Source organism: Prionailurus bengalensis, chromosome B1 (genome assembly GCF_016509475.1).
Source record: "Prionailurus bengalensis isolate Pbe53 chromosome B1, Fcat_Pben_1.1_paternal_pri, whole genome shotgun sequence".
Taxonomy (NCBI): Eukaryota; Metazoa; Chordata; class Mammalia; order Carnivora; family Felidae; genus Prionailurus; species Prionailurus bengalensis.
This window is the reverse complement of record NC_057344.1, coordinates 40,239,974-40,250,929: the sequence shown is the minus strand read 5'-3', so window position 1 is coordinate 40,250,929 and position 10,956 is coordinate 40,239,974. Positions and strand designations below refer to the sequence as shown.

Genomic DNA, 10,956 nt, shown 5'->3' with positions numbered 1-10,956 from the left:
AGGTGAATCAAAGAAAGAGTGGCATTATCAGCCTCCAAGTCCCATTAGGGAAACAACCAGACCAAGCTCCGACCACACTCTCTCCTGTAGAAGATAAGGTGGATCTGGTGGGCCCAAGGGAACGTCAGAGGATCCTCTGACATTAGAACACATTAGTCATGAGAGGCACAGGATATATTCATTATTCTTTTTTGTCAATTGAGGTATAATAGACATCCAACATTATATCAGTTTCAGGTGTCGATATTTGGACATATTGCAAGTGGTCACAATAAGGCTAGTTGCCATCCATCAGCACACATAGTTACGAATCTTTTTTCTTGTGATGAGAACTTCTAAGATCTACTCTTCTAGCAACTCTCAAATATGCAATAGTATTACAAACTATAGTCACCATGCTGTACATTACCTCCCCATGACTTATAACTGGAATTTTATACCTCTTAACCCCCTCATAGTCATTATTCCTAAGCTCCAAGTCCAAAATAAAGAGACAATAGAGGAATAATATGTATGAGAAACTTCTCACTAACTTCCGTGACGCATGTGATAAAATGTAGTTTTTCTCCTTTGCTCAGATCTCCAACCGTGAGCAAAATACCACAGAACATTCAGAAGTGGTCCAGCCTCATCCTTTCCCTTTTGCCCTGCATCTCCTTGTGAGAGAGCAGATTAATAAGTCAGGAGTTAGGACCCAGAGATACGTTTTAGACTTACACGCTCTGACAGCTCACTGGAAATCAATGAAGTGTAGTTTAAGAACCATCACACTGACGTGAGATGGTGTGAGACGGTCTTATTCCCACTTCAGGTGTCTCCCCCTCGGGTTCCACTTCGGATTTTGAACTACTGCATTTTCTTTTCAAAACCTCCCTTTCTGATGGAAATGCTATATTGTTATAAAGGAAGAAATTATCTTTCCTAGCCTGACATCATGATGCTGCCAGCCTTCATCCTGCTGCTCATTGTCCTTGGTGTCATTCCCTCAGGTAAGCTCAAGTTAGAGTAAATTAAAACTTCATCACCGCAAAACTATTTAAGCCAGGGAGGTGGAAATACGGTATTCATAATGTTAGGATGATAAAATGTAATGTATAGGTATCTTAGAATAACTTTTAAAATGTGGCTCCAATGAGTAATTCTAGGAAATCTGTATATTGCTAAAGAAATCATCACACCTATGAATTCCATAATGTTTACGCTGTTGTCATTTACTGTGCTTTTGCTTTTGAATCATGAACTTGGTTGGAAGATATAAAAGCAGGAAAAATGTTACCCAATGCCCTGGATGCTACTCAGAATTGTTAAAATATTTGGCACAGCAATTTACTACATCAACATTTTTATATCATATCTACTAATAATCACTATATCTGTGTGTATATTTTATCCCATCTATCCTGTAGACCTATCTACAAAGTTTAATTTGTGTGTAGATATATTTAGTATGTTTGTATATCACAATGAAGCAAAAGTATGCATCAAATGTCTATGAACATGTGTGAGTTTTCTGTGACTACTATCTACCTGAAAGTAGGGGAATTCTTAATAAAGGAAGAGGGCACGTAAAAGGAGAGAGGGAGAGACAAACAGACAGACAGAAGAGAAATGGAAAGAGGAAGAAAATAACTGAAAAGTTTAGGGGAGATGGTCATTTGCACCTGCCAGTTATCTGGGTTTGGGAATCAGTTCCCTTTTTATGTAACTTCAGAACACAAATCTTTTCCCATTGCAGCGGAAACCATTTAGAGCCAGGAGCCAGATGGCAAGAACACACTGTTGCCCCATTAGCAATTTGTATTCATTTCTCGCTAGTATTTTTGCCATGCTTGACTACTGCTATTTTCAGATGGAGAGCCAGAGGCACTGAGATCTGCCCAAGTTCTGAAATAAATCCTAGATTGAATAAATCCTAGATTGCAAATCTAGGCACGAACATACCTGAACATTATCATATCTTTAAAAATGTAGCCTTTCCTCATACCGGGGACTCAAAACCAGTAGTTTTTAAGTGCAGAGGGCATCACACCCACTTTCAAATATCACTAAATTTGGTTCCTGCAAAGTCTGAAATGCAGTTGGTCAGTCGTAAAAATAATCATCAACTTCTGTGTGTTTTAGCATACAATTAATACACATGTGTCTGATGTTTTTTCTTCTTTAATGCACTATCCTATTTACTGTGAAAGAATGGGTTCTTACCATTCTTTCCCTAGGGAAGTCGCTCACTGGTAAGTGGGGGGAGTTGGCGTAAACCCTCTTAGTTCACCTATGATCCTCTTCCTCACACAATGATGGTTACATAAGAAAATTGGAATTAGAGGGGAGACTGGTACTCATTCTCCATTGCATAGGCTGCAAGAGTTTGGGAATTTATACTGTGCTGTAGATGTCTGTCACAGATCTATAATCAATCTATGTAATAACTTGTAGTAACTCTCACATTTGTGGATATTTCGAGATCCATTGGCATCTATTTCTATTTTCAGATCAGTAGCACCTTTCCTTAAGTTTTGTAACTTTACTTTTCATTGCAAAGGAAATGGCTTCTTTTTGTTACACAAAACTACCTTTTCCAAATCACAAGGGGCAACCCCTCATTTTTATATTTCTGGCTTTGGTGGAAAGAATAATTGTGTATGGGCATGTGACATCTCTTCTGTTGTGAATTCATGCTTTGTGGGTTTGTGTCTGCTCCCAGAAACAGGGGACTGTCTCTTACTCATCATCCCATCATTCTTACCACATGGTGACATGTGTTTATTCATTCAATAAATATTTACTGAGGGTGTCCTGTATCCTAGGAATGATTCCAGCATGGGATTGAGAGAGGGGGAAAAACAAAATCATTCTAATAAATTCTCACGCTAGCAAGAATCCATTCAATATTTATTATTTGATTTCACCCTGAGGCTGAGCTCTATGTGTTGACAGCAGAAGCCAGCCTATTTGTGGTATGATTTTTTTGGACAGGCTGGTGACAATAGAAGGACAAAACCAAAATATACCAAAAAGTGTCAAAACAAAAAAAATGTGTCTCTCCCAACCATATTTGCTAAGGTTTAAAAGTCTTAATAACTTTTTTACTCTCTTAGCTAAGAATAAACAATGATGTTGTCTTCAATAAAACCATAAATAAGCATGTGAATTTTCACTGATTAAGTCTTATCAGTTATTTATACCTCAGCGTGCATGAACTTGTCAAAACTTTGCAGAAAGTGTTTTTTTTTTAATGTTGATTTTTGAGAGAGAGAGAGAGAAAGCATGAGTAAGGCAGGGGCAGAGAGCGACGGAAACAGAGGATCCAAAGTGGGCTCAGCACTGACAGCAGACAGCCCGATGCAGGGCTTGATCTCATGAACCATGAGATCATGACCTGAGCTGAAATCAAGAGTTGGACACTCAACTGACTGAGCCACCCAGATGTCCCAGAACGTGGGTTTTGATAATTGGGTGAGGAGAGACCAGAAAGTCTGAGAGCCTGAAGAAAGGAAAAGAAACGTGGTCAAGAAGAATAAAGAGGCCAGAACGTCAAGTTATAAGTTTCAAAGAAAATTTCTTTGCCTCAAGTTGGAACTGGATACCTCATCCAAATCTCTCATGATTCCACTTATAGGGGTTGAGAGAGCCCTAACCTCCTCATGGGTAGTGAGTCCTGTCTAATCCCTTCATAGCTTCAGTTATCTTTACCCAGATGCCTCTTCTGTTGCAGTAAATGGCAGCCAGGAGCGATGTCCTCCAATCAATGGCACATCTTAAACATTGGCTCTTTTTTGTGTCTTCAGAATAGTAAATATTGGGCATTAATAGGTCATATTTTATGGGTGTTTCATGGACATAAAGCATGTGTGAGTTGGTAGGGGCTTACCAATCATCCACCATTTTATTGTTATTGGGAGAATTTAAATGCCTTGCTTAATGAAGATTGCCTGGTTTGGAAACAAGACCAAAACTCATATATCTAAATCTGAGTCCAGTGGCTCTCAATGTTAAATAAATATTTGTTGGATTCTTGTTCTAACGAGTGACGAGTTTGGCAAGAGACTCCATGTCCAGAGCCAAGAGCAGAGTGCCCTCCTAGAGCACTTTCCCAGCCTGAGTTCCACATGGAGGAAATTACTGGAATCAGGCAGAGAGCTCCCCACCTGTCTGATCACTTGCATGTGCTCTCCCTCTTCTTGCCTTCCACCTGCAGAGTTGCTTACATCGTCCCAAGAGAAATATTTTGACAAAGAAAATGAGACAAAGATTAAATAGGGAGAGGAGAAAAATAAAGGGGGAGAATCAGGATTTAAGGGAGCAATGAAATTCCTTTTTACCAAAAGAAATGGTGACAAGCTGTAACAGGCAGCACACATCCTCTGAAGATGTGCATTAGACTAAGTGTGTGTGTTTGAGTATGAGTCTGTGTGTGTGTGGGGGGGTGTGTGTGTGTAAGGGGTGCAAAGCAAGACTTAATGCAAAGAAAGGGAGGGGACCATGGTCAAGTCTGAAGCAGGATTGCTCCCACTATAAAGCATTGGGTGTTCATCTCTAAGGAGAGTGACCTCAGTGCCCATTCAAGGGACACCAGGGCCAAGCCAGCTGCCAGGTCCCAACTGCAGTAGAGGGAGATTGAGTTGGATTATGGAATACCATCACCAACATTGAGTGTCTGTCTACACCATCAAACAAATATTATCTGCGACCTGGTTTTAGAATATCATTCTTCCTGGCAATAGATCACTTTAAAGTAAAGTATTTTGGTAAATACAATGCTAACAACAACACAGTAACAAAAAAAAGCAATAACAACAAATTTATGTTCAAAGACATGAACACATCTGCCACTCATTAACTAGGTTGACCCTGAGTAAGTCACTGCCCCTCTTGGCACCCCAGGATCTTCATCTGTAGAATGAGGGACTTAGAACATCTTCAAAGTCCTTTCTAGCTCCATTGTCTTCACTTCGTCATCATTTCACTTGTCCTTCTTATTTAGTGCTGGTATTATTTATGAATACAAATGTTCTCCCATCCCTCCTTCATAAAGCGGGCTTTGGGAAATGCAAGCACCCACTCAGGGAGTCACTCAGCTTCCAAGAGCAGTTTGTTGACTTGTCAGTGCATTGCTGAGATGTATCTTAGAATATTGATCTTGTCTAATTTATTTAAAATACAAGTCCATTTACAAAACTGGTTTACACACAGATTTTCAGGGATCCAGATATTCCTTAAAACAGATACCCCTTGTCCTAGAAATCCTGAGAACATCTGCGATTCTACATCCTCTAGATCAGTGAGCTGGGGTCACTCTGCCTCCTCCTCCCTCTGTGCACAGAAAGTGCCATTGGAGCTTTTGTGCGTTAACTCCTTCATTTGTTCTTTCCCCAAATATCACAAAGTATTTCTTGAGTCGCTAGTCTCAAAGAATCAAGAGTGGAAACAATTTCCTTTCGTTATAATGTTCTATTTTGCAAGGACAAACTAGAAAATTTCCAGAGCTATCGTCTACATCTGCTTCAGTAACATCAATGACCTCAACTTTTATTTGGGGAAGTTCAGGAAGGTTGAAGATTTAGGCAGAAAGCATTAAAACTTTGGCTTTTTTTTTTTTTTTGTAAGATCTGTTTGGGTCTAGTCAGCTCAGTCTGCCATAACAAAATACCACAGACTGTGTGGCTGAACAGCAATTTATTTTCTCACGGTTCTGGAGCCTAGAAGTCCATGATCAAGGTGTCAGCAAAAATGGTCTCTGTGAGAATTCTCTTCCTGGCTTGTAAATAGCTGTCTTCTGGCAGTGTCTTTACCTGGCTTTTCCTCGTGCTTGCATGGGGAGAGAGAGCACTCTCATGTCTCTTCCGCTTCTTATAAGGACACCAGTCCTATTGATTTAGGGCCCCACACTGATGACTTCATTTAGCCTTAGATACCTCCTTATTGGCTCTGTCTCCAAATATAGTCACATTGGGGGTTAGGACTTCAACACAGGAATTTGAAGGCATACAAGTATTTAGTCCATAACGGCCAGTACAGATTTATGCTTTTTGTGCCTTGATTCAGACAACAGCTCACCCTCTGACATTGGCAACATGGGTCAAAACATACGAAGGTCCCTCAAAGAGCAAATCTGCTTATTTCCCTTTAGATCCCGACAAAGAGCAGGATCTAATCATTCTTACAGAGGGTACAGCTTTGAGGGTGGCAACAGCTGGGGATTGTCAAGGTCATAATGTGTAAGTCTACCTCCCTGCAAACTGACAGTAAGATTTTCCTTCCAGGAAAGGGAGTTCAAAAGTACAATTTCTGTTCTCAGAATTATAATGGCTTAGAGTTGTCCAAGCTAAGAAGTCCGTGTATGTGTGTGTGTGTGTGTGTGTGTGTGTGTGTGTGTGCGTTGGTTCAGACGTTATTCAGTTGTTCTCACCCTTCCTGGAGTGTCTCCATCCATTGTGAGGTGGTGTCTTAAGTAAATTGTTCTCACTGGGCTGAACTGGGACACAAGGGCTTTTAGGGAAGGGCAGTGCCGTTGGGTTCTTGGCCACTAGGACTACACTCAGATTCATGTAACAATGGCCATAAGAGCCTATCCAAAAGGGAAGATTGTTTTTCTCACACACCAAGAAATTTGGAGGCGAGCGGTCCTGGGCTGGTTGATGGTCCTATAGTGCTATCAGGGTCCCGCGCTCTGTCTGCCCTTCTATTCGCCATCTTATGTGTGTAGCTTTCATCAGGCTTGTGAGATACCTGGGTGGCCATATCCCTAGATGCCATGTTCTACCTCTAGGCAGGAAGAAAAGGGAGCAAAGGGTGAAAGATGAAAGGTGAAATGTGCATATTGGACCAAGTCCATCCTCTTCAACAGTATTTCCTACAAACCTCACCCTGTGGCTTCTGTTTGGATTTAAGTGGCATGTATATGTTGTATGGCCATCCCTAGCTGTAAGGGGCCTGAGAAGGGAACATTTTAAGCTGGCACCATTCAATTCTGAATAAACATAGCATCCGTTACTGAAAAAGAAAGGGTAAGTGACTGTTGAGCAGGGAACCAGCAGTCACTGTCATGGTGCCCACCCAACAATATTCTCCTGCCAGGGGAGGCCGAGGGAGGACAGCTGTGACCTCCCTGCTTCTCTCCCCTCCAGATAAATTCAGCTCTGGCCCAAATTCTCCAAACACCACTCAGCAAAGTAGCTCACTATGTTGCTGCACAAGGGTGTGCTCAGCAGCCATGATGTGCCAGGCCCCATGGAGCTGGGAGACAGAAGTAAGAAAGGTTTCATGAAGCTGGCATTTTCCAATGGGGCAGACAGACAATAGACAAAGAAACATATAATATGTTCCAGTGCTCCCATGCAAGATAAAGCATCATTAAGGGGATAAAGTGTGAGGAGGGATTTTAGATTGTGTAACCCAGAAGGACCTTTCAAGGAGATGACATTTGAGCAAAGATGGGACAAAATGAAGGGATGAGCATGGATTCCTCTTCAGGGCAAGAGTCTTCCCCAAACAGAAGCCTACAGGCATGTTCTTGAAAGAGCAGATGGACCTGAAGCTCTGGGGAGGAGGGGTGAGGGCAGAGTGGGAGAGGGTAGGGGCCATACAAGAGCCTGGGAAACCATGGCAAGGATGTGAGATGTCTGTCTGCGTTTGATGGGAAGCCATTTGTAGGATTTGGGCAGGAAGTTACATAAACCTCTTCTGCCTTTAAGATCTGGTTCCAGGGGCGCCTGGGTGGCGCAGTCGGTTAAGCGTCCGACTTCAGCCAGGTCACGATCTCGCGGTCCGTGAGTTCGAGCCCCGCGTCGGGCTCTGGGCTGATGGCTCGGAGCCTGGAGCCTGTTTCTGATTCTGTGTCTCCCTCTCTCTCTGCCCCTCCCCCGTTCATGCTCTGTCTCTCTCTGTCCCAAAAATAAATAAACGTTGAAAAAAAAATTTTTTTTAAAAAAAGATCTGGTTCCATCTGCTGAGCAGGAAATGAACTGTAAAAGGGGCAAGAGTGGAAGGCAGGAAGAAGGAGCACAAGAATCCAAGAGAGATGATGGAACTTGTGACTCAGGTGGTATCAGTGGAGATGGTGGGAAAGAATCAGAGTTATGATGTATTTTGAAGGAAGTTAAGACCAGATGTGGGGTAGGGAATTCGTGAAGTTTAGCCTGAGCAGGTGAACACTCCATCCCTCAGGAGGCTTCGGGGAATTTCAACTCCTACCTTCCCTCCACTTCCAGTAAGGTTTTGCAGAGTGCTGTCCTGGCAGCCACCCAGCTGACCTGCTCCTTCGTGCTGCTCTGCTTGTTAAGAACTGAAGTATCAAAGTTTGAGAACAGTTAGCTTTTTTTTTCCAGTTTATTTTTTTATTTTGAGAGAGCGAGGGGGAGGGAAGGGGGAAGGGGCAGAGAGAGACGGAGAGAGAGAATCCCAAAGAGGCTTTGTGCTGTGCACAAAGATCACGTGAGATCACGACCTGAGCCGAAATCAAGAGTCCAATGCTTAACCGACTGAGCCGCCCAGGTTCCCTGAGAACAGTTAGCTTTTCAGATAACTAAGTACAAACATAAGCTCTCTCCATCACTCATTTGCATTTTCATATACTTTTTGGAACATAAGAGAAAGGGGTGGGAGCAGCCCGAGTATGTAACCCATCTTATTGACACCTCTGTTTACCCCTAGGAGCATTACGAGTGGGTTTCAAACTTCCAGTTACAACAATAAATAAAAAATAAATTAAGTCACAGAGATGAAAAGTACAGCATAGGGAATATAGTCAATAAGACAGTAATAACATTGTTTGGTGACAAATCGTAATTGCACTTACTATGATGAGCACTGAGTATTGTACATAATTGTTGAATCATTATGTTGTATACCTGAAATTAATATACTACTGTAGGCTATTTATGGTTCAATTTTTTAAACAAAAGGGTGCATTTTGAATTGCTACTCCCTTAGTAAAGTGAAGTTCTCGTGTACATTCTAGGAATGTTTGCTCTTCTTCCTGCTAAGAATCTTTGGGTTTTACTGGGTAAACTTCGGGGTGTCTGGTACATGATCATTGCCCATCATGTGTCACTCAGCAGAAGAAAAGGTTTCCTACGGTAAGCCATACAGCGCAGAATGAGTTGTTGTAGGAGATTAATAGGGCACTGGATATATGAAGAAAGGGGCTATATCTAAAACAGCAATAATAACAGCACCTGGATGGCACAGTCCATTAAGCATCCAACTTTTGATCTCATGGTTCATGAGTTTGAGCCCCCTGTGGGGCTCTGCACTGAGCATGGCACCTGCTTGGGATTCTTTCTCCCCCTCGCTCTCTGCTTCTCCCATGCTCATTCTCTCTCAAAGTAAATAAGTAAACTTAAAAAAAAAACAGCAACAATAAAGCTGCCATGTTTTATGTTTGATAGCATAACACTGAAAAGAAAGAAAACGTATCTCTAGACTGCCTTCCTAGACCATTTCTTCAGCCTGAGGGTCAAAGCTTGAAGTTGGGGTGTTTCTTGGGCTCTCAGACATGTAGGGGCAGAGAGGAGTGTTAGAACCTGGTTCTTGACCAGGGAAGGTCTTTGTAAGGGAAGACTTCCTCAGGAGGAAGGAAAAAGAACAGCACAGGGGATGTGGTAGGTGCTCAGTGGATATGTGTGCTCAATGGATACGTGCCAAATGCATGAAAAATGGCCCTGACATATTCCTGTCATTGGATTATTCATTAAATAGATATAAAATAAAATAAGTATGTGCTGTGGGCTGGCACTAGTCTAGGTGCTGGATAAACATCATCAAATAAAATGGATACCATGTCTGCCATCATGGAGCTCAAGGGAAGGACAGATGATGACAGGTATACAACACATTGTGGTAAGGACATGATGGAGCCAGAGAGGGTGCAGTAGTGGACGATAGCACAGGGGCAGAGACCATGTCTGTAAGGAGGTGGCATCTCAGGTGAGATGTGAGGTCGAGGGTAAGGGGGTGGCTGTGGGTGATTGTTTGGGGATCAAGGTGCTGACCTCATGGTGGGAAAATCCCATGAGAGAGTAAAGCTCTGGGTAAAGCATAGAATCTACTTTCAGCCATGTGTTGTGGGCATGGGGAATGGTTAGGGAACCCCTGTATATGCAAAGCTGCCTTTGCTGAACACCTGAAGGTTCAGGCCACAGGATGCTAAACCAGCCATTATACTTTTCCCATTAATTCAGGTTTCGCTCATGATCTTACAGCTGCTGCAGGATTCAGTTCAATTGCTGAAAATGAAGACGCCCTCCTCAGACGCTTATTCCAAGGTTATCAGAAATGGGTTCGTCCTGTATTAAATTCTAATGACACCATAAAAGTATATTTTGGATTGAAAATATCTCAGCTCGTGGATGTGGTGAGTAATCCTTGGCACTAAGCTAAAAAGAACATGCATTCCTTAACCTGTTTGTGAATCTAAGACTTTATTTTGTTTTCTTTCCCCATGTCTACCATTTCAATTTTAAAAATAACTTACTGTGAGAGAAAATCTGCCCCAAGAGGCCAGTGATATGACCCAAGGAAGGAATGAGAAGTGCTGGGGAGTAAATTTTCATTGCAGCACTATGAGTGTGCACCTCTTTGCTGGGGGATGGATATGGTTGTTAAGACAGACATTGTCCCTGGCGGGTTTGCTGAGAACCAGGATGAGCACCCAGGGAGAACAGAGGAGATGGAGAGAAGAGAGAACTGAGCCAAGGGCTCATTAGTGTCCCCTGGGCTGATTCGGTGTCACCCGAACTGCGTGAGGGCTGGCAGGGGTGTCTACAGGGAGAGAGGGCAGATGCTGCCAGCACCCCCGTGAGCGCCTGGTGACTCATCACCCTCCTGAATCCCCTCAGGATTCCACCTGTTCCCCTGACACCACCCAGACCTTAACATTCTCTGCTCATTTTCCTGTTGGGCTCCCACTTCTGACATGATTTCGTTCCTGGGAAACCAGTGAACGTTAAGCCAGTTCTG

General features: G+C 42.7%; 1 protein-coding gene across 2 annotated transcripts in view; it reads left to right on the top strand.

Annotated features, from left to right (window-relative positions):
- The first annotated feature begins 650 nt into the window (after positions 1-650).
- CHRNB3 (cholinergic receptor nicotinic beta 3 subunit) overlaps positions 651-10,956 on the top strand; it is a 33,448-nt gene continuing 23,142 nt past the window's right edge. The window contains exons 1-2 of one of the 2 annotated variants that reach the window (XM_043562918.1): positions 651-989; positions 10,200-10,351. In XM_043562918.1, coding sequence (XP_043418853.1) covers positions 935-989; positions 10,200-10,351 — 207 coding nt within the window. In that variant the 5' untranslated portion in view covers positions 651-934. Of the gene's footprint in view, positions 990-10,178; positions 10,352-10,956 lie in introns of both variants that reach the window. The other variant, XM_043562910.1, reaches the window with a different exon arrangement.